General features: G+C 35.8%; 2 protein-coding genes across 2 annotated transcripts in view; one reads left to right on the top strand and one right to left on the bottom strand.

Moving 5' to 3' along the window:
* The first annotated feature begins 901 nt into the window (after positions 1 to 901).
* Positions 902 to 20,176, top strand: LOC107067849 (uncharacterized). The gene is made up of 27 exons (XM_015323720.2): positions 902 to 1,037; positions 7,694 to 7,879; positions 11,825 to 11,869; positions 11,978 to 12,199; positions 12,318 to 12,380; positions 13,006 to 13,242; positions 13,325 to 13,486; positions 13,566 to 13,692; positions 13,770 to 13,919; positions 14,024 to 14,200; positions 14,289 to 14,453; positions 14,566 to 14,915; positions 14,997 to 15,246; positions 15,335 to 15,528; positions 15,641 to 15,847; positions 15,920 to 16,025; positions 16,144 to 16,688; positions 16,765 to 16,963; positions 17,074 to 17,273; positions 17,341 to 17,440; positions 17,522 to 17,707; positions 17,816 to 18,108; positions 18,205 to 18,292; positions 18,383 to 18,553; positions 18,676 to 18,861; positions 18,955 to 19,247; positions 19,332 to 20,176. Exons 1-27 carry the CDS (start codon positions 930 to 932, stop codon positions 19,791 to 19,793), a joined length of 5,472 nt encoding a protein of 1,823 aa, XP_015179206.1. The 5' UTR covers positions 902 to 929; the 3' UTR covers positions 19,794 to 20,176.
* A 2,178-nt stretch (positions 20,177 to 22,354) lies between these two features.
* LOC107067890 (uncharacterized) overlaps positions 22,355 to 23,452 on the bottom strand; it is a 55,314-nt gene continuing 54,216 nt past the window's right edge. Inside the window, 1 exon segment of the mRNA XM_089172399.1 lies at positions 22,355 to 23,451. Within this exon segment, the coding sequence (XP_089028525.1) occupies positions 23,262 to 23,451 (190 nt within the window). The 3' untranslated portion in view covers positions 22,355 to 23,261.

Raw genomic sequence — 23,452 nt, 5'->3', positions numbered from 1 at the left:
CGTGCGCGTGCGATCGAAAGAAAAGAGCGCGCGAGTCGTGGTAGTGGGTCGTGGATCGTGGATCGTGGATTGTGGGTCGTGGGTCGTGGGTCGTAGTTGTGGTCGATGGTTATTGTCATCTGCGTCGTGGACGTGGTCGTTGCTTCTTCTCCTGGTGGTGGTTCACGTCTCCCCGTTGGTGGCTACTGCTCCTTTCTCGGTGTGTTTATCTCTCTCACGAGTGAAACCGTCGTTCGCTCGTTTGTGGGAGGGAGAAGGAGAGATCAACGGGGATAGTCCCCCGGCGGCGCTCCTTGTTGTCTTTGGCCCTCTTGTTCTCCGGTTTGGTGCACTCCTCTTCTCGACTCGCTCGCGAGCGGCTACACGGCCAGCTCCGAGCAGGTCGCGCGTCGTTCGACGACTGTTGCGCGGTCGTCGTGTTACTCTCGCGACCGGCGTACAACACTCGCGTAAGGATACCGGTGCGGCACGCCGGGGCCCCTCCCGTCCTCTCTTCGACGACACGCCGGCTCTCTGTGTGTGGCGGTTGAAGCGATCGAGTGGTCGCTATCCTATCTCTCTCTCTTTCTCTCTCTCTCTCTCTCTCTCTCTCTCTCTCTCGTATACACACATTCACATACACGCACACACGAGAGACCGTGCTTGCTCTCTTCCTATCTTTCTCTTTTTCTCTCAGACTCTTCTCTTCACTTGGTAGTTCTTTCTTTCTCTACCTCTGACCGTGGGCCCTTTCAAGACTCGTCCGCAACTCGACTGGACTCCTCTCTGCGCCACGCCACGAAGAAACACCGAATAGACGCGACCCAGACGTCGTCGAAACGATCGCTTGACTCGCTGAATTTTCGCGATAAAGGATCACCGACTCGTCAGGTAGACGAGCGAATCCTCTGGAGAGGGAGGTAAGGAGGTGGAGGAGGAGGCCATCCACGATGCGGCCAGTGGCCGCCAATTTGGATGGGCCTAGCCCTAACATCCTACGAATCGCCTGGGCCCTTCTTATTATCGTCCTTGGGTTTATACCTTCGAACGAAGCTGTGGTGAGTCCTTATATAAATATATATGTAATTATATATTTAGTAAATGCATATTCTCTCGTTAAGGATAACATTCGCTTGTTTGCTTGGTTGCTTGCTTACTTGCATGATTACTTGCCGCTTGCCTGTCAATCGATCGAAAGAAAAAAAGTAATCTGCGTGATGGCACGCTCGAAACACGCGGGCTTGCTTATGAACGTGGGTGAATTACGCTATTCTAGTTTCTTGTCTTTAACTTTTAACTAACGTGTGGGGAGACGACTTAATACGAACGTATCCAATTCATGCTTTTCCATTATTCTCAATGAAAGGTGCTACGATGACGTAACGTAACCTTTCATCATCTACCCTCTTTGATACATCTTCGAATGTTCGACCGGAGGGATCGGTCTATGAATTCAATCGTAAAAGATGGTTCATTCCAAGCCTGAATTATAGATCGTACGAAAGTGAATCTCAATAAAAAAAAGAATCCCTTTAAACTAACACTCCAAGTCGTAGAAAAATATCTATGTGGCATTGTATATATAGGTTGGGCCTAGTTCGAAAATAGTTTAGCTTTTCAAATAGTTTTATCTTTCTGTCTCATTGAAGTCACTCAGCAAGCAGGCAGGCAGGCAGTTCCGCAGGCGATTTCGACGCCCGGTGGTAGGGAACGGTCTTTGTTGTAGGAGACGAAAGAGGAAAGCCGACCGACCGAGTTAGGGGAGGTGTAGGACGATCGTCGTGTCGGTTTCGCAAGACCCAACGCCGGAATCATCCTCCGCTATTATGTTATCCATCTTCTTTCGAACTCAGTTGCCCAGACACGAATTTTATCTCCTACGCGCGCTCTCATTTCTTTCACGTCCCTTCTTATTCTTTTTTCTTTTAATTATTTAATTAAATTGGACCAATTATTGAAATCGATGCGACTTTACTTTTAAAACCCAATGGCTATTCGATTACATTCTGGTTGTCACGTACGTAAATGGTACTGAACGTCGATGAATAAACTGAGAATGGAAGGAAGCATCTATTTCGAGCTTCAGTAGCAAGTCTACACGACAATAGTATTACTTTCACCCGAACTGGAGTTTAATAGTGTGTTAAAATTACGATGTCAGCCCTGAGTTTACTAGCACGAAACTCGTTCGACTCCTTCGAAGTCCTACGATAATTCGAGAAATACCGTTAAACTGAACCCATAAATTCTTAAAATAATTTTACGTATTATTTCCTTTTTCTTACGAGAATGTAAAGAGAAAACCACGTCAAATCGTCGATAAGAAGAATTCATCTTTATGCTTCGTTATCATAAATCGAATATTACGAAGTAAAGCAACTTGCGAATGACATCACGCTTTGAAAATAATTTATTAGAAACTAGCATGAAAGTGATTGATTTATGACGATAAGAATTAGTAGAAAATCATTCGACAATCGAGAAATATTGCAAACGATGGTGATAACCCTTATGATGCGCGTACGCATTTATTTTGCGTGTACGTTAGCGTAAACTCCCCCTTCAAGTTCGACGCATCGTGCTTTGAAATAGTTTGTTTTAGAAAAATGTCAAACCAAATGAACCACGAACAAAGTTTATCGCCAAAGATTGTTCTCTACGTTTGTCGTTGATTCCCATAAATTCGAAAGATTGCAAATGAAATAAAGATATCGTTTAAGATTTCATTCATGAAAAATAAATTCACGTACTTTGATCTTTATTTAAAATTATTAAAAAAAAAAAAAAAGGGATGAATCATATAATCTACAATTTTTATATATATCTGTCGCGTGATAAATTCGAGAGAAACGAGTTACCGATAACGTTCTTCCTTCTATCCTTTCATTTAATTTCCTCCAAACATTTTTTTTTATTTTTATTCAACAATATCTTGATTCTTTAAACTAGGAAAAAAATGTAATTCTCATATACAGAAACATCCTTTGATTTTGTAACGGACTTAGTAGAAATTTGTATATTTGCTTTTACGAAAGATACTGATAAAATTCATTTTAATTGTGTCATAAACATAATTTCAGTTTCATTACACTGTTGTCACGATCCATCAAAAGGAACTCTTATCGCTCGATGAAATGCTTAGAGGTCTTTAATAATTTTCAATGAGATCAACGATCGTGAACTTTCTTGGTGGGTCAAGTTACCAGTCTTCTTGGCAATGAACGTTTAAATAAAATAAAAATATCATATTTCATATACAAATCTATAAATCGTGATTAAAATTTGCATAGAAACGTAAAGAAATAGATGAAGGAAGTTTATGTTTCTAGATACGTTTCAATCTTTATCAAATATTTAAGGGCGTAAGAATATATCTCTTACGAAACAAATAACCTCGATATAATATTATCTCTTGAGCTCGAAAGTTCAAGGGGTTAACCACGATGCGTAAAACGTTCTTTTGAAACAAGTAGTAGCTAACACGTTGACCAATTTTTATTATTTTATTATTTGAATGCGTGCTTGATTCAATAAACAGACTACAGTAAAGAAGATTCATTCTTTAAATTAATTATATTCATACAATTACTTATCTAAATAATATTATCTTCTTCTTGAATCTTTTTTACTTATTTTCATATAATTCGTATAAGCATTAATTTATATCAAACTTTGACTTTTTTTTCTCTCTCTTGCATAGCAGGATCGCCGGATCTTCTTTTAAAAGAAAGAAAAAAAATATCTATTGCGAGTTAAAAATAAAGCATCGTTTAGTCTTCATATCCGTTTCTATTTCCGCGTGAGCCGATAGTCTTTAGCGATGCAGCTATAACGAGATATTTTTTTTCTTTCTCTTTCTTATTCTTTTTTCTTTTTCTGCTTGTTCTCTTCTTCGTCCTACTCTTTCTCATATGTCGTCGATAAATTAAACCAGAAAGAAGCCTGACTCTTGGTATCCTCGCATTTCGCTGCATTCGGAAATACGAGGTCAGTCTCGAAATCGTAGGAAAAGTTCGAACGGCTGTCTGCGTGAGTGAGTCTCCTTAATCTCGAGCTTTATAAATCTAACTTAATCCATTAAAAAAGACCTCTTATCAAACGTATCATTTCGAATAACTATAATAATTAAACAAATAGAAAAGTTATGATAATCGAACTAATTTTAACCCCAATCATACAAAATTGATCATCAATTTTTGCTTTCGTTCTAATTTTGTATCACTCAATCAATTTTAATTATAAGAAGATTAAACACCAAAGATTTATTCGCATCCGAGAATTAACATTGACATTCGTTCGAATTGCTATAGGAAATAGCACAAGTATGATTATTAATTAAATCGAAGGATTCTAAGGTTACGTTAGGGTTCAATGCAATATTTGTTGAGAAAAATGCATCCACCGATCTTGACCGTAATTAACCTTCTACTATTAATTTAATCGATGTTTAATACGACGATACATTTAACGATGATACTAGTCCATCATGTTACTCATCATTTGAATATATCATTTTCCCGTTAAATATATTTCTGTAAAAAAACACTTAACTTAGTTAGCAACGCATAAAACAATTATTATCAATTAAGAAAATTGTCCCACACTCGTTAACCTCGTTTGCGTTAAACATCTAAGACGAAAAAATAATAATTAGTAAAATGACATTACCATAATTCTATGAAATTAAATGGAAAAGAAATAAACGCGGTTTCGAGTATCACAAAAGAAGAGAAGAAAAAAAAAGGGAAGAGAGAAAAAGAAAAGGACGAAATCTCTAAGGTATGCAGTCAAACGAACGGACAAACAGACGAACGGACAGTGAGAGAGAGAAAAAGAGAAAGAAAAAGAGAAATATATTAGCCAGAGGGAGAATTGAAGAATCACGATAGTCAAGAAGAAGTCGTCTTCTTCTACCTACGTCCTATAGCATCCACATTCGCTATTTCGCATGGTCAGCGTCATCCTCTTCGTTGAAGACGATCGCTTATGTTAGTGCAGCACGTTATGCAGATTCCACAAGACTCGTATCATATTTTCACTTCGCTTTCTGTATTTTTGTTCTCTCTCTATGTAATAAAGTAGATTTCTGCCATATACAATGAAAAAACAAATATATCGTTGATTTAGAACACCAAACAATTATAGAAAAAAAAGGAACAGAAAAAATTAATAGGAAAGTCAATAGTCGATAAGAAATATCAAGTTATATCGATATGCGCTGCTCTCTTTTACATTACTTTCTCGTTTAACGATCTGTTCTTAATTTCTTCGTATAGCTTTATTGTTTCTTATCAGTCAGTTCATTCTTATCGGAAATAAAACCAGGTAGACCAAACATCCTCATCATCATCATCATCATTATCATCATCTTAAACGTTCGTTGATCTTAAATGAAAAGATAAAAAAGTGCAAAAATCTCGTATCTTCGATCTGGATCATGTCTGTTAGAATTATTTTGGTTATTTGAAGAAGTTCAACAGCCGCCTAAAATGTTGCTTATGGTTAGATAGATAGATAGAGAGAGAGAGAGAGAGAGGAACGAATATTTTGAGTGATCTCGTAAACTTCCTCCGGTTCTCGGAATGAACTCGACTACGTGCACGTGGCGGACTTTTCTATCAACGCGAGATGAAGAACCTCGCTGCGAGTTGGTAAAATACTCGTGTGTAAGAAAAAAGGTTTAAAGTAAATTACGTTCGAAAGTAGTCAAATCCGTAAAAGGAAAAAGTAATTGTTTTAAATGAACGAAGTATATACTATATATTACAGATAAGCCATAAGCAATAAGAAAAAAGTAAGAAAAAGGTGTTATCGTTAATCGAGATATAATTTGCCGGCAGATCGGCACAGATCGGCGTAGTCTCGACGCCTAACATAAGCCGAGTGCACGGGAAATTATGTCACGCGGCGAATTACCGTTGCGCTTGTGTTACGTCATCGTAAGGCGCAAGGGGAAAAAAAAGTAATAAAAAAATAAAATAAAATAAAACGAAGCAACAAGTGCCGACGGTTTCTTCTCGATAATCACTTTCGAAGAGACAACTACTACCAAGACTGATGATGACAATGATGATGACGATGATTTAAATGACAACTACAATATTATAGGATTTTGTCAGAGTTTCTATTTGACCTAATGAAGATCTTCTTGTCACTTTTGTTAATTAACGTACTAGCTAGTAAAAATAAAAAAAAATAAAAACAAAAAATATTATAATAAATCTAATTGATAGAGAGAGAGAAAGAGAAAAAAGAAAGAGAGAGAATTAGTAGAGATTGAAAAGTCGAAGGTCTTTCAGTTAATTTATCCAACAGATTCGTTAAAAGTCGACGAACACAAAACGCTTAGTTGACACAAGTCGGAATATTCATTCACAAGGCAAACGCGTGGAAGCGGCTCTCCATTTTCGTTCTCCTCCGACGCTCTGCAAATAGAGTTACGCGTCCTTCGATGCTAGCACTCCTCCTTGCTTTAGTCAAGAAAAAAAAAACAAAAGGAAAAGATGACAACTGAGGCATTAGACTTTAACGTGTTCAACGATACTCCTGTTGACCACTTTAAACCCTCTTTGCAACTACTTCTTTTCTCTAAATATAATCCCTTAACAGAAATAATCGTCGATTTGAAAATAATTCGATATTATACTTAATGAAAATATTGACAACAACAAAATACAAACACAAATTGAAATGATTTAAATAGTTGGCATCATTTACGTAATTCGTTTTGTTAAGATTCAATGAATTTAACATAAACGAAGTGTTATACTACGACTATTTTCCCCAAAATGACTTCATCGACTAAACGGAAGACGACTAATCGTCGTACTAATATCGTAAAAACGACCTCGTGAAACGAACGAACGAACAAACGTTTGACGGGACTTGCCGAGGCCAAGAACGATCTACGCGATGTCGGAGAGCAAATGCATTTTCGCATCGACCTCGCGATTACGCTTAGGCATATCCTATGAATGCATGCATAGAACACGATGATACTCGTTTTGCTCGTGTCCTTCGTTTATGTTCGTCCTCATCGTCGTCATCATCATCATCATCATCATCATCATCATTGCTACCGTTGTCATCGTCATCGTTATCGTCATCGTACGGAATCGTCTATTTTCTCGTCGACCAGTCGCGTCAGGGTTTAATCTGATACCAACATGAACGCATATACAACAAATTCTTTTTTTCTTTTATCTTTTCCTTTACTACATACTTTGTGAATAAATTATATCTTTGAAAAATAATATCATCGTATATATTTTTCCTCTTAAACGTCATCAATGATTTTGTTACATCTTCAACAATACGTTTATTAATATCAAATTTTACATTAATACTCTATTAAATTGTTATGCAAATTTAACATTTTAAATACAAAATCTCATTAAAAAGATTGACAATTGACTTGAAAATAATTGCAAACAATTAGAATATGTACAACTACTTTCAAGATGATTTTAACTAACGGTGGACATTATTTTGCATGATAAAAAAGTAAATAATAACGCTTGATTATTCAACATATATTAACCTAATTAGGCTTCTTATTTAACAATATTAATTTAATACCGAAGAAGTTTACTTGGAATAAAATGAACAATTTTGTGTATAAACGTTGTGTATCAATAAACTGTCTATTTCAAAAGATACATAAAAACATAACGTGTAATAATGTCTATTATAATACATTCATTGTGGGTTTCAGATATGCCGGGACACCTACAAGTGCAATTGTACTGGTGTGAAAGGAGAACCTGGCCATCCTGGAATACCTGGACAGCTAGGATTAGAGGGACTTCCGGGTGAAGTTGGACCGGATGGACCACCAGGACCTAAAGGTGAAAAAGGTGCAGGCGGTGAATATGGCGGTACCGGAGAAAAGGGCTATCGAGTAAGTATTTATTTGACAGCATACAAATAAATGTTCTCATGGCAATAGGAATCTAACATTAGGCTACCAATAAATCTCACTTATTTGGAAGGTCAAACTCCCACGTGCGATTTATGTCTTTACAATATGTAAAAAAAAAAATGGACTTTTTTCTTCTTCGTTGTTCGAAAAGAAAATACTTAGATATGGAGAACGTTTAATACATCAGAAATAAAAAGAGTCGTAACGTCAGCGTCTAGAAAGAAGAGGAGAACCGTTTTCCAAATGCGGACAGGCTGAAAACGTTTTACAACTAACAACTCCCACGAATCCGCCCGCACTTATGGTTATTCGTTCAATACGATTCTAACTGAATCTTTTTTATTTTCTTATTTTTTTTTTCATTTTTTGATATAATTAATCGTTTCCGTTTTATCCCGATCTTTAAAAAAGCAAAAAAAAAGAAACTTCCTAAACAACGCTAAACGCATCTCATATTCTCATTGACGAGATATAAAACTCGTAGAATAAGATCAAAAACAGCATAATAATTCGCATAACATATGGATTGGATAAATTAGGACAATTATAGGGAATAAAAGCAAGAAAGAGAGAGAGAGAGAGAGGAAGAATATAAATAAAGAAAAAGGGTCGTAAAAAATAATTCACTCGAGAATGATGCATATCATACTTTTTAAAAGACGACAAGGACAATGCGTCGTGAAAAATAATTCGCGTAACAAAACATTGGGCACACAGTCATACGTTGTTTCTTTTTCTTTTTCTTTTTCTTTCTCTTTCTCTCTCTCTCTCTCTCTCTCTCTCTCTCTCTCTTTATTTCTCTCGATTTATTCTTAACGAACGCTCATCGGTTTGCGGAGAAACGAACGAGTTTACGAGAGAAGAAGGCATATCTCGTTTTATGCGTCGACCGAAAGACACCGGGGTTACGTGCAAGCTGGAGAAGTCTCTTTCAATGACGTCATGCTTCTTAAGAAGATCGAAGCGCGCACACAAGCTGGCTCGACAAAGCAAATGTGAGAGAGAAAGAGAATCGCCCACGGTGATGTTTTATGTTACCCAAAAGCAAACCGTCGGACCACGTTCTTGTTGAGAAAAAAATATCATTCGAAATGCAACACTCGGAGTTAAGTTTAACATTTTAGAACAAATTATTCCATTATATATATACATATATTACTTTCAGTTACTTTCCAATAATAGTCTAAACAACACGTGATATTTATCACTCAGATAAGGGATCTGTGTTAAAAAAAAAAAAAAAGTAGATAAGACACTTTAATTAAGGGCGTTATCCTCAACAACATCAAAGTTGATCTAAACTCTTTATGGGATCGAAAACGATTTGTCGTCTACTTTGAAAATTGCCGTAGGAGTAGTAACGGGGCACGGCACAATTCTGCGCTTTGGGTTAACGAAACGTAAACGTGGGCGTTTAATGATAAATTGCGGTATCTCGAGTTCCAACGCGTTTGGCATTGATCCCTATCTAACGTAACGATTACCCAGATATTACGCGTGTACCCACGTGCTTGACTGCATTCTCTTTCTTTCTCTCTCTTTCTCCGTCACTCTGCGTCACTCTCTCATTCTCATACAATAGTCCTCCTCCTCCTTCCCTCTCTCTCTCTCTCTCTCTCACTCTCTCTCTCACTCTCTCTCTCTCTCTCTCTCTCTCTCTCTCTCTCTCTCGTACGAACTAAATCGTTTTCGTATATAATATCCTGTTATCAAGATCCAAAGAAGCAACCCTAAGCGTTTTTGGGATATTCAAGGATAGTAATACTATACTCTTTATTTTGTACTTACATAAAACGAGAATAATTATATAACGTTAGTTTAATAGACGTCGATTAGGTTTTATAAGGAATCTAGAAAAAATTTTATCATAACATATTATCGAGAGTAAATATTATAATAGAATACTTTTCGTTGACACGTACGAGGGAAACGTTAAATCGTCAAATAAGAACGGAAAAAAAATAACGCACGTGGTAGACTGCTGTTTTGATTCGCTCCAAGAAACTAGGCTATCTAAGCGCCGATAAAGAAATCCCTGTTGACCAATTCGCTGAAAATAACGTCTCCGTATTCTCTTTATATATATATATATTATTCTTTCTCTTTCTTTCACCGAATTATCTTTGCTTTCGTCAATAAGCAAGACACAAAAAAGGAATCATAATATAATTTTTTTCTAAATATATTGAAATCTTCTTAATTATGCGAAACGGAATGATCACTTATCACTTAGCAATTTTCTTTTTATTTTCGTTTGGTAGGATAATTATTGTTCAATTATTTTCAATGGATTAATAGATATATTGTTCTGTAGTACATCGTTTAAAGATATTGCTTATGGTAACATTGCAGTTGCTAACAAAAAGGAACCAACATATTTAGCGATAAGTCTCATCGAACGGATACGCGAGCCAATCCTACGCGTTCCTTGCTCTTCCTATCGCAAATGCGGGGGTGAAGACCATTCTTGTTTCCGTCCTACTATTCACGAAACCGAGAACGCATTTGTCTCCGGAATGAAAGAATATAAATTTTCTTCTTCTCTTATCTCTTAAACGTTTACATACCTAAGAATAATAATTACCAATTAGCTTTCTCATCCGTTCGTAATAAGTTTCTCTAAAGTTCATCGTTCGTCTTGGACATTTCGTACTTTCCTTTTTTTTTTTTTTAAATGTTTCGATATACTTTCGATATACTTTCGATATTCGATGCTTCTCGATATATACATTTATGTTAAACTAATTTACCGAATGTCCAAAAATTGTAAAGATTAATGGTTGTAATAAAAAAAATAAAAAGAACATTCGATATTGTTACTATTTTTTGTTCTATTGTTTTTTTTTTTTTTTGTAAATTATTGTACCAATGGGTTTTATCCCGTTAACAAAAGAATAAACAAAATTAAACAAAATAACGATTTAGGATTATAATTTTGAAACTGCGATCGTTCGATACAAAAAGTAGAGGAAATAAATATTTCGATGTTACGAAATCTTCAGCAAAAATCGAGGACTAAGAATTCAAAAAAGAGGAACACGTGTCGGAACGAGCTATCCTTGTCCTTTGTTAAAAACGTTGAAAAATCATGGGGGGTTTCTTTCGAAATCAGGTCGTTGCGAACTCGGAATCTTGCGTATGTACGGAGAAGAGAAAAAGAGAGGACGAATGAGACAAAAGATGGAAGTCGCTCGTTGATAACGCACTTCCCATTGACAAGTGTACAAGTGTCTCTGTTTCTCTCTTCTCTCTCTCTCTCTCTCTTTCTCATTCACTGTTGCATCCCAACGCTTTCAAACCGGAAGTCGAATGATCTCATATCCAGATATTAGTTGATGCATACTCTCTTCCTTCTCTCCTCTTCGAATCCTCATCAAAACCACACCACGTCCTTTTTTTCGCAATTCACTCCTCTGACGATTGTTATATCGCCATTTTTTTTTCTTTTTTATTTTTTTTATCGATTACACCGTTCCAAGGTTGCGTACGACTATTTTCTTCTTCTTCTTTATCTATTTTTTTTTATTCCTTTAATAAAAATGTTTTTCTCTCTTAATTCGTAAATTAAACAGGGGGAAACAAAACAAAAAGAAAAACGTTCATATCGACATGAATTTTGGTTTAATATTGGAAGTGTCTGGAAGAAAACCATTTACGGTTACGTTTTAATACCAGACGCTACGATTGGGCCCCCTTTCCTTTTCGTGCATACGAAAGTGGTCCAGTCGAATGAAGAAACTTTAAATGGAAGTGTGTCAATTTCGTATGGTGTATGCCCGTAAAGGGCATACGAGAGAGTCTTTACAACGATGCGTTCATCTTTTTATACTTCCAAAACGTATATATATATTACATTAATAACGTAATCTTATATGATTTCATGAATTATGAATCATTTTTCTTTACTTTTTCCTTTTTTTTCAGGGTGAGCCCGGAATACGAGGATTCACTGGAGCTCCTGGACTTTCCGTAAGTACAATAATTAATTCTGATATTAAAATCATACAATCTCGAAGAGAAATAATATTTCAAAAAAAAGAAAAAATCAATAAAATTTGACTTTGAAAATATTCACAGGGTAACACAGGAATTCCTGGTGTTATGGGACCGGACGGTCTTGACGGATGTAACGGTACAGACGGTCGTGCCGGTGCACCAGGTATTTCTGGTGTTTATGGTGAACGGGGACCGGTAGGAGATATTGGAGATTATGGTCCACCTGGTGAACCTGGTGAAGGTGGAATCAATTCGGTAGGCGTGAAAGGAGTTCAGGGTGATTCCGGTATCAATGGACCTCAGGTAAATAATCTGTAATTTAATTAATATCATAATATTACGTTATCCTATATGATTTAGGCCATTGTTAAAGTAACATTAATTGTATTTATACGAGAAAAATGAATTATTTATTATACAGGGTTATCCAGGACCGTACGGAGTTCCAGGAGATATGGGTTATCCAGGAGAAACTGGCGATTTTGTAAGTAATTTTTTTTTTTTTTTAATCATCAACGATAACGGTCAATAATTATTTATACACGTTTTTCTAGGAATTATTTTCAATAAATTGATACAACCGAACGATAGCCTTTCAAAATTTTGTCCAATTGTAAAAGAGGATAAAACAATGATCATCGTCGTGAGACGTGATCATCTCTCTCGGTATTATGATTAAAAAGATCCATCGTCGTCCATGAAAAAGAAAAAAAAAAAAGAGAAAAAAAGAGATTAGTTCCCAAACAACAAGTAAGAAGCAAATTTTAATCGCTCGTACTAAAGTGACTGCGCGTGTACCGAAATCCGAACCGATGATACTCTATCTGCTGATACGACTATCACTGATAGCACAAACCAACTTTCTCGAGAGAAGATTCAAAAAAGAAAGAAAAAAAAATGACGAATATAATATAGACGACTATTTCGATTTCTCGATAGTACATCTCAGTTTTGAAAAATTTTACTACTATTTGTAGATAAAGAATTAGTTGAAAATCATTAAGACAATATCTATAATATGATATTATTACATGGAAATTATGTTAAACATCTTGATAGTTTTTTATTAACGTGTATGTATGTTAGACACTTCTCTTTAATATTTATAGGGCTATCCAGGTGGTCAAGGTCTACCAGGTATGGAAGGTGATCGAGGAGAAACTGTTTATGGTGTAAGAGGAGTACCTGGTGAACAAGGTGACAGAGGTGAACCTGGCTCTAGTAGTGAACAATACGTAAGAGGTAAGGGTACTAGCCCGGTCAAAGGATCTAAAGGTGTGAAAGGACAAAGAGGAGATTATGGATACCGTGGACGAAAAGGAGAAGTAGGAGCAAAGGGACCAATGGTAATGGGAATTTAATATCATTCATGTAGATGATTATTATTAACTAAAAGATGTTAGCAAAAAGGATTTCATATCTCCGTAGGGTCGACCAGGTTTTACTGGATCTAAAGGTTTCAAGGGTGAACAGGGGGATGACGGTCCAAGAGGAAAACAAGGTTACGAAGGACCAGCTGGACCCGCCGGAAGTAAGGGAGAAAAGGGTGCACCGGGTTATGCAGGAAATCCTGGATCAGACGGTCCCGATGTATGCATCCTTCGAAATCCTATAAAATCAATTTGCGTTTTGATATTTTCCATTAACTTTATTTACTATTTCGTTTCAGGGTGAATCCGGAGAAGTTGGTAATCAAGGTCCTCCAGGAAGGCAAGGAGCTGCTGGCGAACCAGGAACGTATATACCAGAACTCGACGAAATAATCGTTGGAAGTATTGGAATTCAAGGAGATCTCGGTAAATTTTGGTCTACAAATTCATCGAAAATATAAATGAACTTCGAATAAAATGTTGACTCTTCTCTTTTTCGATAGGGCCACCTGGTGAGCCAGGTGAACCAGGAACTCCTGGACTTCCTGGAAAAGTTGGATACATTGGTCCTCCAGGACCACCAGGACCTGCTGGACGACCAGGTGAACCAGGACGGAAAGGCTCTTCCATCAAAGGAGAACAAGGAGACGATGGTACGATAAGCAATTAAATATCTAGAAATCTTACGAAAAATTATATTATATACGTATATACTTACTATAGTCAAATAATAAATCATTATTTTGATATTTGACAGGCATTCCTGGACCAATCGGACAACAAGGACCACCCGGTCTTCCTGGTGCGCCTGGACTTATCGGTGCAAAAGGATTTCCTGGTGCCACAATTATAGGTCCACCAGGTCCCGATGGCAAACCTGGATTATCAGGGCTAGCTGGTCCACCTGGAGATCGTGGAGATCCGGGACCACCTGGTAATGAAAACTTCCTTTAGAGAATTAAAGATGATTATAAAATTTTAAAGGATAAATATGTTTGTAACCTTCGTGATCATATTTTTAGGAGAGAAAGGTTTTCCTGGAAAAGGAGTTCAAGTAAGAGGACCACCTGGAGAGCACGGTTTACCAGGATCTCCAGGATTGCCTGGTCCAGATGGATGGCCAGGTAGACCTGGTCCAAAAGGAGTTAAAGGCTACCGCGGAGATGACTGTGGCGTTTGTACGCCAGGTAATCGAAGAAAACATGAACATATAGAAACAGACATACATATAATTTAATATTAGATACTTACAGCGAGACTTACAATCCTATTATTAAAGCTCGTTATACGTTTATGTAGGATTACCTGGTGAAAAGGGTGAACGTGGTGATTCTGGACTGAGCGGATATTCGGGAACTCCTGGATTTCCTGGATTGCCTGGACCTCGAGGATTCAAGGGAATACAAGGAAAAACTGGTCCAGAAGGACCAATGGGATTGGAAGGAGACAGTGGAAGGCCAGGTATTGCTGGACCTCAAGGTCCTAAAGGACAGGCAGGAAAAGTCTTCTTACCGCCAGAAGAAAAGTACGTGAGTCCTCCTGGGGATATCGGTGATAAGGGATACCCTGGATTAGAAGGTCCTATGGGACCGTGGGGTAAAGTTGGTCCGATCGGAGATACCGGAGCACCAGGACCGAAAGGAGAAAAGGTATAAAATGTCTATATACATACACATATAATATGTACATATACATATAACTTGTATAATATTGTTAAATACGATTTTTAGGGTGATCACGGCCTTCCCGGCTTGTTTGGTCGTAATGGAACAGATGGATATGATGGTATACCTGGAGAAAAAGGTGAACCAGCCTCGATACCAATCGAATTTTTACGTGGCGATCCAGGATATGACGGTGTGCCCGGTATAAAAGGTATTGCTGGAGAATTTGGAAAGAAGGGAGAACCAGGTGATTCTACACAATTTTCGATCAAGGCACAGGGAGAAAAAGGATATAAAGGCGAAAGAGGTGCACCTGGTTAGTAACAATTAAAATAGTCTTATCCTAACTTGTAAGACTAACCATATCCTTTGACAATAAGATATTAATTAAACAATGTTTGCAGGCGAGCCTGGTTACAAAGGTTATCAAGGACAAACCGGTGACGAAGGTTTCCCTGGTTTGCCAGGACCTATGGGATCTCCTGGTTTATCGCTTCAAGGACCAATAGGTTTGAAAGGATATCCAGGAATGCCAGGCTTGCAAGGACCTCGTGGCACTGCTGGTTCTCCTGGACTTCAAGGACCAGACGGTTTCCCTGTAAGTATAAACACATTGTCAGTGAAAAATATGTCAAAGAAATAGTAATAACGTTATGATATAAATCACCAATCCAATTACAACATGCAATACTAAAAGATATTTATCGTAGGGTCGTGTTGGTAGTAAAGGAGATCGTGGTGATCCTGGCACAAATCTTCTTTACGGTGAAATAGGTGAACCCGGTTGGTACGGAAGTAAAGGTGAAATTGGAGATGCTGGACCACAAGGTTTCCCTGGTAGACCAGGATTAGATGGACTTAAAGGTATGAAAGGTGCCAAAGGAGCTCCTGGTTTCGAGGGCTTACCAGGTCTTCAGGTTAGTATGTTTATTGAAGAGAGGATTCTAAACGTTATCTTATTAAGTATATTATTATTTTTCTTACTATAGGGAGCTAAAGGCCAACGAGGATATAGTATACAGGGTACAAGAGGTCTTTCAGGAATACCAGGGCAACCAGGAATGCCTGGAAGAATTGGTGATGTAGGAGCTCGTGGTAAGTTACAAGGAAGAAATCATTTATAAGTAGACAGTAATGAGGTCGTAATAATATAAAGTTATGTAACACAAATTAAAAAGGAAAATAATTATGATACATTTATGTACTAATTCAGGACCAGACGGGCCGCCAGGATTCGACGGCATGAAAGGATTAAAAGGAGAAATTGGTTTCATTGGACGACGTGGCGATGATGGAGATATGGGTCCTCAAGGTTACCAAGGTTTAGATGGAAGTACAGGTTTACCTGGACCTCCAGGTCCGGAAGGTGACGTCGGTGAGATTGGTGAACCCGGACCACTCGGTCGGCCTGGTGTCGAAGGATTCGACGGTGTACCAGGTCCAAAGGGAGAAAAAGGAAATATAGGTATCACTGGTAGTCCAGGTTACCTTGGCCAAATAGGTCTAAAGGGTATTCAGGGTGACATTGGACCGGACGGAATACCTGGTCCACCGGGCGACAATTCCTTCAGTGGACCACAAGGTGATATGGGAGATCCTGGTTTTACTGGAGAGATCGGACCCGTTGGACGCGCTGGATTTGATGGTCGACCTGGTTTACCTGGAGAACCTGGCTTAGCTACGGATGGATTAAATGGTTTAACTGGAGAAAAAGGAGAACCAGGATTCGATGGATATAACGGACCACCTGGCCCTAAGGTAATAATCAAAGAAATATTGTTAATAGATATTTAGATTCTTAACAGAAAATAAATGGTAAATGTATTTTATTTAGGGAGAGATAGGTGACATGGGACCGGACGGATTTAAGGGAGAAAGAGGAGATCAAGGTTTCAGGGGTCGACCAGGCTATGCTGGAATTCCAGGTAGTTACGGAGCGAAAGGTCAACGTGGTCCAGCAGGATTACCTGGTTTTGACGGGCCAGATGGAAAGCCAGGTCCCGATGGTGATCCTGGTTTAATGGGCCGCCCAGGTAAAAACTCTTTCATTCAATATATATATATTCTATATATTATTTTAATTATAATATTATTATCGATACATATATCTAATTGCAAATGTAAAATTATTTAAATATTGTAGGTATGCCGGGAGACGATGGCTTGCCAGGTTATCCAGGTATTATGGGTGCACCAGGTCCTAAAGGTCAAGTAGGAGATCCTGGAATGGCATCGTATGCAGTTGCAGAAACAGGTGATCGAGGAAACCCGGGATTAAATGGCTTTCCAGGACAAAAAGGAGAATCAGGTGATCAAGGATATCTTGGAATACCGGGTCAAAAAGTTAGTTTATTTGTACCATACATTACTTCCCCTAAAAGAACTATTAATAAAAAAACAAAATATATAGGGTCAACAAGGTGATATAGGATATCCAGGAGAGTATGGTTTCTCAGGTTTCCCAGGATTAAAAGGAATAATGGGAGATGAAGGTCCTCCTGGTCTTCCCGGTAAAGTATTAAAGAAAAAACGATCATTGATTTTCATTTAGATCGAAAGTACAAATGTATATTATTTGCTTGTTTCGATAGGTCGAACCGAGACATTAGCCGAGCATGGTGAACCAGGACGAGCTGGTCTCGATGGAATGCCTGGAATTCCTGGTCGACCGGGTCAAAAAGGTGCTCCTGGAGAATACGGTTTTAATGGCCCTAAGGGAATTCGTGGAGATGTTGGATTTTCGATTCGTGGACCTAAAGGAATAATAGGAGATCAAGGTAAACGTCCTAGTACTAAATAAATAAACTTCATTTAGACGTGAATGAGAAGAAACGAAAAAGAAAGAAGTTAATTATTGATAATAATTAATGAATCGTATGATGCAGGTCCAACAGGATATGTAGGTTTCCCTGGTACGCCCGGTAACCAGGGATTACCTGGCATGTCAGGTATACTTGGTCCTAAAGGTTATGTTGGTGAACCAGGTGTATCCGCTAGTAGTGCAAAAGGTGCAAAAGGTGAACCAGGTTGGCCAGGGCTGGACGGTCGAATCGGTCCAAAAGGAGCAAGAGGTAACGCAGGTTTACCTGGTTCCCAAGGTTTACCTGGGCCTAAAGGAGAAACAGGAGATAGCGGAGAACCCGGATTACCAGGATTGCCTGGCCCTCCAGGACCACAGGTTATTTCTAATAAATATTTTTTTTCTTTCTTAATAATTGCTTAAGTTTTTAGTAAGTAGGTAACTTATATCAAATATTTTTGTCTTCTTATTAAGGGTCCGAAAGGAGATCGAGGTTTAAATCCATTTTTGAATTTCGATCGACGTGGACTTCCTGGAGATATGGGACCTGCAGGATTGCCAGGTAATGAAGAAATCAATTGAATTGACTTTATAACTGCATGAAAATAACTTACAAAACAAGATGTTTAAATAATTGTTTTTATTTTGATAGGATTTCCTGGACCTCGAGGTCCAATAGGCGACCCTGGTCCAGACGGATTTCCTGGACGAGAAGGAGAACGTGGTATGATCGGGTTACCTGGACCACAAGGACCTGAAGGTAAAGAAGGTCGTGCTGGTCATCCTGGCACACCTGGCACGGTTGGTAGACAAGGTCCCCCTGGTAAGTTTTAATATTAGACTCATTATTATATTGAACTATTGACTAACAATAAGTCGAAAAATAGTATTTTATTCAACTAGAATAAACAGTCGAGGATAATTTACCTTGAAATATTTATCTAGGCAATGTTGGCTTCCCCGGCATACCAGCAGCACCATCACGTGGCCCCGGTAATAGAGGATTCCATTTCGCTAGACACTCGCAATCCGTCATGATTCCACTTTGTCCAAAAAATACAGTTAAATTATGGGATGGATTTTCTTTACTTCATATTATGGGCAATGGTCGAGCCTACGCACAAGATCTTGGTAAGTACAGACAAATATACCTTATAGTATACTCTTATAAAAATTTATAATTGAAAAAATCGCATGCACTTTTACGATGCTTTTTAATTACAGGAAGTGCAGGAAGTTGCGTTAGAAAATTTTCAACGATGCCTTTTACATTCTGTAACATGAACGATGTTTGCTCTTATGCTAATCGTAACGATTATAGTTATTGGCTTAGTACCACCGAACCAATGCCAATGACGATGACACCTATTCCAGCCCCACAGATCGGTAGATACATATCAAGATGTTCAGTTTGCGAGGCTCCCACGAGGATTATTGCTATACACAGTCAATCTATGAATATACCAGAATGTCCTGGAGGTTGGGAAGAATTATGGATCGGTTATAGTTTTTACATGGTAATTACATAAGAATTCAAATTGATTTATTAAAATAATGGTTAAAATCTTGCTCATTATTAATTAACAAAATGAATGTTACAGCACAGAGACGCTGGTGCAGATGGCGGTGGTCAAGCATTGATCTCCCCAGGATCGTGTCTAGAAGAATTCCGTTTTAGACCATTTATCGAGTGTCGTGGCTTGGGTACCTGTAATTTCTTCACCACAGCGACTTCTTATTGGTTGGCGACTATCGAAGACTATGCTATGTTCCGTAAACCTTTGCAACAAACAATGAAAGCAGATCATACATCAAAAATCAGTCGTTGTGCTGTATGCCTTAGACGTCGTATAACCGAAGATCGTTCATTCAAACCAGAAGTAGGTAATATTTATCGTCGACCAACAAATTATCCACAGTCACGTTATTCCCCTAATTACCCACGGCAAAGAACGTCTGCTGGTAGAAATAATAATTATAATGTACCACGTGTACCATATCATTTTCGAAGAGGAGGCCGTTTACGTAAAACCAAACGAATAACAACAGAGGCACCGCCCTAATAAACGAGTCTTCAAATTAGGAGAATTTGAGTAGACAGTGATAAATAGACTCGTTCGATTAACCCTTCTTTGTACATATATTATAAAATTCATATGTATGTAAACTCTTTTTTCTTATGGCTATTGCTAAGTTAGCGAAAATACTCGATTAACTTTTAGCAATTGCACGATGGCCAAATGCGAATTTAAAATTATGTCAAATAACAATAAGAAAAGCGTCAATTTTCTCGCAATCCTGACACAATGGATATCAATTCAATTGAGATATTCACGAATATAATCAAATAATTAAATTAACATTCGCTCATATTACTATGGTACATTTCGTTAATATAAAGCTTTTTAAGTGTATGGAATAAAATAAAGATATTTTCTATAAGCTATTCCTTTGCTTTCTTTTCATAACAGTTTACAGTGACTTATATTATTCCTTATGTTACAGTCTATGGAATACGTCAAGCATCTAAATGTTTATAATTTGTTACTGGTAATTAAATAAGTTACATTTTATTTAATTGTAAGGTATGTTTAGATATGCCAAAGTGAATCTTTTGTAAAACAATTATTCATAATAAGTACTTATCAACCATCGGTTCTCTTTTGGTCGATAAATTCTTATGGTAAGTCTTAAGAAAAGTTATCGTTGATTTTTTAATCAGTTTACCGACATTCTTTACTTTCTTCCTATACTTTCATTGGATATTGCTTGCGTAATATCCAACCAATAAACGTTCTAGGCGGTAACGACAAGTACTTTTGACGTTCTAACTCTTTTATCATTATGCGCTCCGTTTATGTATTTTTCACGTTCAGGAATATCTGGAATTTTATTAAATTAAAAAATGAGAAAAAAACGTCAAAATTTGCATTCAAAGGTGTATATATTGAAGGTATTTTGATAGATACATTAATTTATATATTTCCAAGTAATTAGATATTTTTTTTATTAATTTTCATTCATTTATTAGAACTTCTACTAAACAAATTAACATTAAAATGTGTTGATATTAAAATGTAATATAAAAATATAAAGACGTTCTAATAAAAGTTATATTTGAAGATCATAATGGTAATTCTTTCTTATAATATCTTACACAAAATGAAATTCATTTGAATGTGATAATCGCTTTTATTGATTCATCTATTGATATTAAATGATTAAAAATGCGAATAATTAGATTGAACATAATAATAATAATAATAATAATAATAATAATAATAATAATAATAATAATAATAATAATAATAATAATAATAACAATTATAATAATAATTATAATAATATAATAATAGTAATAGTAATTTAGGATAACACTTTGATAATAAAATAAAATCAATTGACGATATATTTAAGTAGTCATAATTTGTAAATATGGAAAATATTCTGCACATTTTACGTATTTTTATTTTAAAACAGACTATTTTGTTAGGAACATTTACGATTTAAAAGGCACGTGATATTTTATCAGATCTTTTTCTTCGGTATTTTTAAAAATATTTTTCAATGTGTGTACATATTTGTATATATATATTTTCAATCTGATAAAACATACTAATTGCATAAACTTTGTTTTATGCATTTTTTACATAAGATTACAATAGAATAAGAATTTGTTCGTAAATCTTTCTTTTTTTTTCTATATTAGACAATGAAATATCTTTACTTAAATATTTACCAACAAAATTCTTTCTAGTCTTTCGATTATTAATCATACGTTTAGATATAGATCATAAATTTGTCGTATTACAAAATTATATATTACATAAATAGAAATAATATAAGCCAAAATTGCATTTAACTCTTTCGTTATTAGCAACTCATGTAAGGGTTGTGATCGATCTATATAAGGGTCTTAACATACGACGATTTGTATACATGAGCTAATTTATGTGAAATGATACTTGTGCTGAAGCATGCTTTAACGAAAGGGTTAAGTGTGTTTATAAATATATATTTATGTACAATTATAAATTATAGATTCATTCTCTCGCTGTACATTTTTTCTTTCTTTTCCTTTCTTTTTTTTCTTGTATATATTATACATTAACACATTTATATTTGTTGCGATATTGCTACTTTTTGTTGTCATATATAAGACTTTTTTCACAAGAATAAGTGATTATACAAGTGTATACATAAAAGATGAGCACACTTCTGTACCTATATATATATATATATATATATATATGTTACGAGTTTGACATAGAAAAATATTATATGTGTGTTATCTTTTACAATTTAAATATATATATGTTTTGTTCATAATTGTGAGAATACATATGGTCTGATCTTCTAATATCATTAAATACATTCAAACAAGACCAACAAAAAATATAAATTGCAAGGAGGAAGAAAAATCCATCTTACAATGTATAATGTACTACTATATTGCAACACATTTTTAAACTTGTGAAATATTAAATTGCATATTAAATTTAAATTATAATATTATATATATCTCTATATATATAATAGTTAAATAATAGCACAAAAATATTTACATCTTTTCAATGTTACAAATTGTAAGAATTGTTTCAACATTCATCGTATTATTGCAAAAGATACTAACTAGAAAGAGAAACCAATAAAACATCATTTACATAATCTGTGCGTTAAGTGATATGTATATCTACTAACATTCTATATTCAGTATAGATAATTAGAATAATATTTATACACCGGACGATGAGATGTGCTCGAATTTATCGTTAAACATTATCTCTGCATCACTCTACGAAAACTTTTAAGTAAGATTAAATTTCATACAAATAATATATTATTTAAGAACAAAAAACAACAACAAAGGTATACTACTATCTTTCTAAATAAAAATTTAAATAAATGAAATATATGATAAATAATTTTAGCGAAGGCGGCCATCTATCACAGTTCACACAATTTATATAATCTATCTCTAATTGTAATTCTTTATTTGATAAATAATACTCGGCTAATCCGTAATTCATTAAAAGCTACTTAAAATTACAAAAAATACATTTTTCATTCTACGATTCTCTCTTTCAAATAATTTAGTAATTTTTAATTTGATAATAAAAATATTCCACGTGCCACACTGCTACTACGAATTGTTGCTGTTGCTGCTGCTGTAAAGCTTTAACGAACTATAACAATAATCAAGAAATTTATTTCTTTTCAAGGCTTCTCATGCTGAAAAATATGCGTGATTTATTTAGAAGAAATACTAATTTTTAATTTCTTACTCTTTTTGCAGCCGAATCTTATTTGAAATAAGTAATCATAGTCGCATTTAAATTAATCGTTTATTTCTTTTAAAGAAATATCACTTTATTCAAAGCATTAAGCTTTCGTGTGACTTTTTATACAAGTTTTGGCATGGAATGTGATATTTTTATTTATAGAGAATATATTCTATCAGGATAATGATTAACATTCAATCATTTAACTATGGTTTGGTTCTCATTAAATTTCATTTAATCTTGATTTTATTATGGAAGAGAATCAGCACCATTTACTTTAACACCATTAGTTTCTTCTAAAGAAACTTTCTTTTGTTTTTCTTGCATTTTGATACTTTTTTTATTAGCATCATGAAGCTTCTTTGTGTCTGTACCATGTACACATTTTTCTTTATTTATATTACACAAATTATTCGAATTGTCATGATTTTTTTCCTTCT

This window comes from Polistes dominula, unplaced genomic scaffold (assembly GCF_049000335.1).
Source record: "Polistes dominula isolate Pdom_NZ unplaced genomic scaffold, Pdom_raw_medaka contig_73, whole genome shotgun sequence".
NCBI lineage: Eukaryota > Metazoa > Arthropoda > Insecta > Hymenoptera > Vespidae > Polistes > Polistes dominula.
Note: the sequence above shows the minus strand (reverse complement) of the source record. Positions and strands in the feature narration are given on the sequence as shown.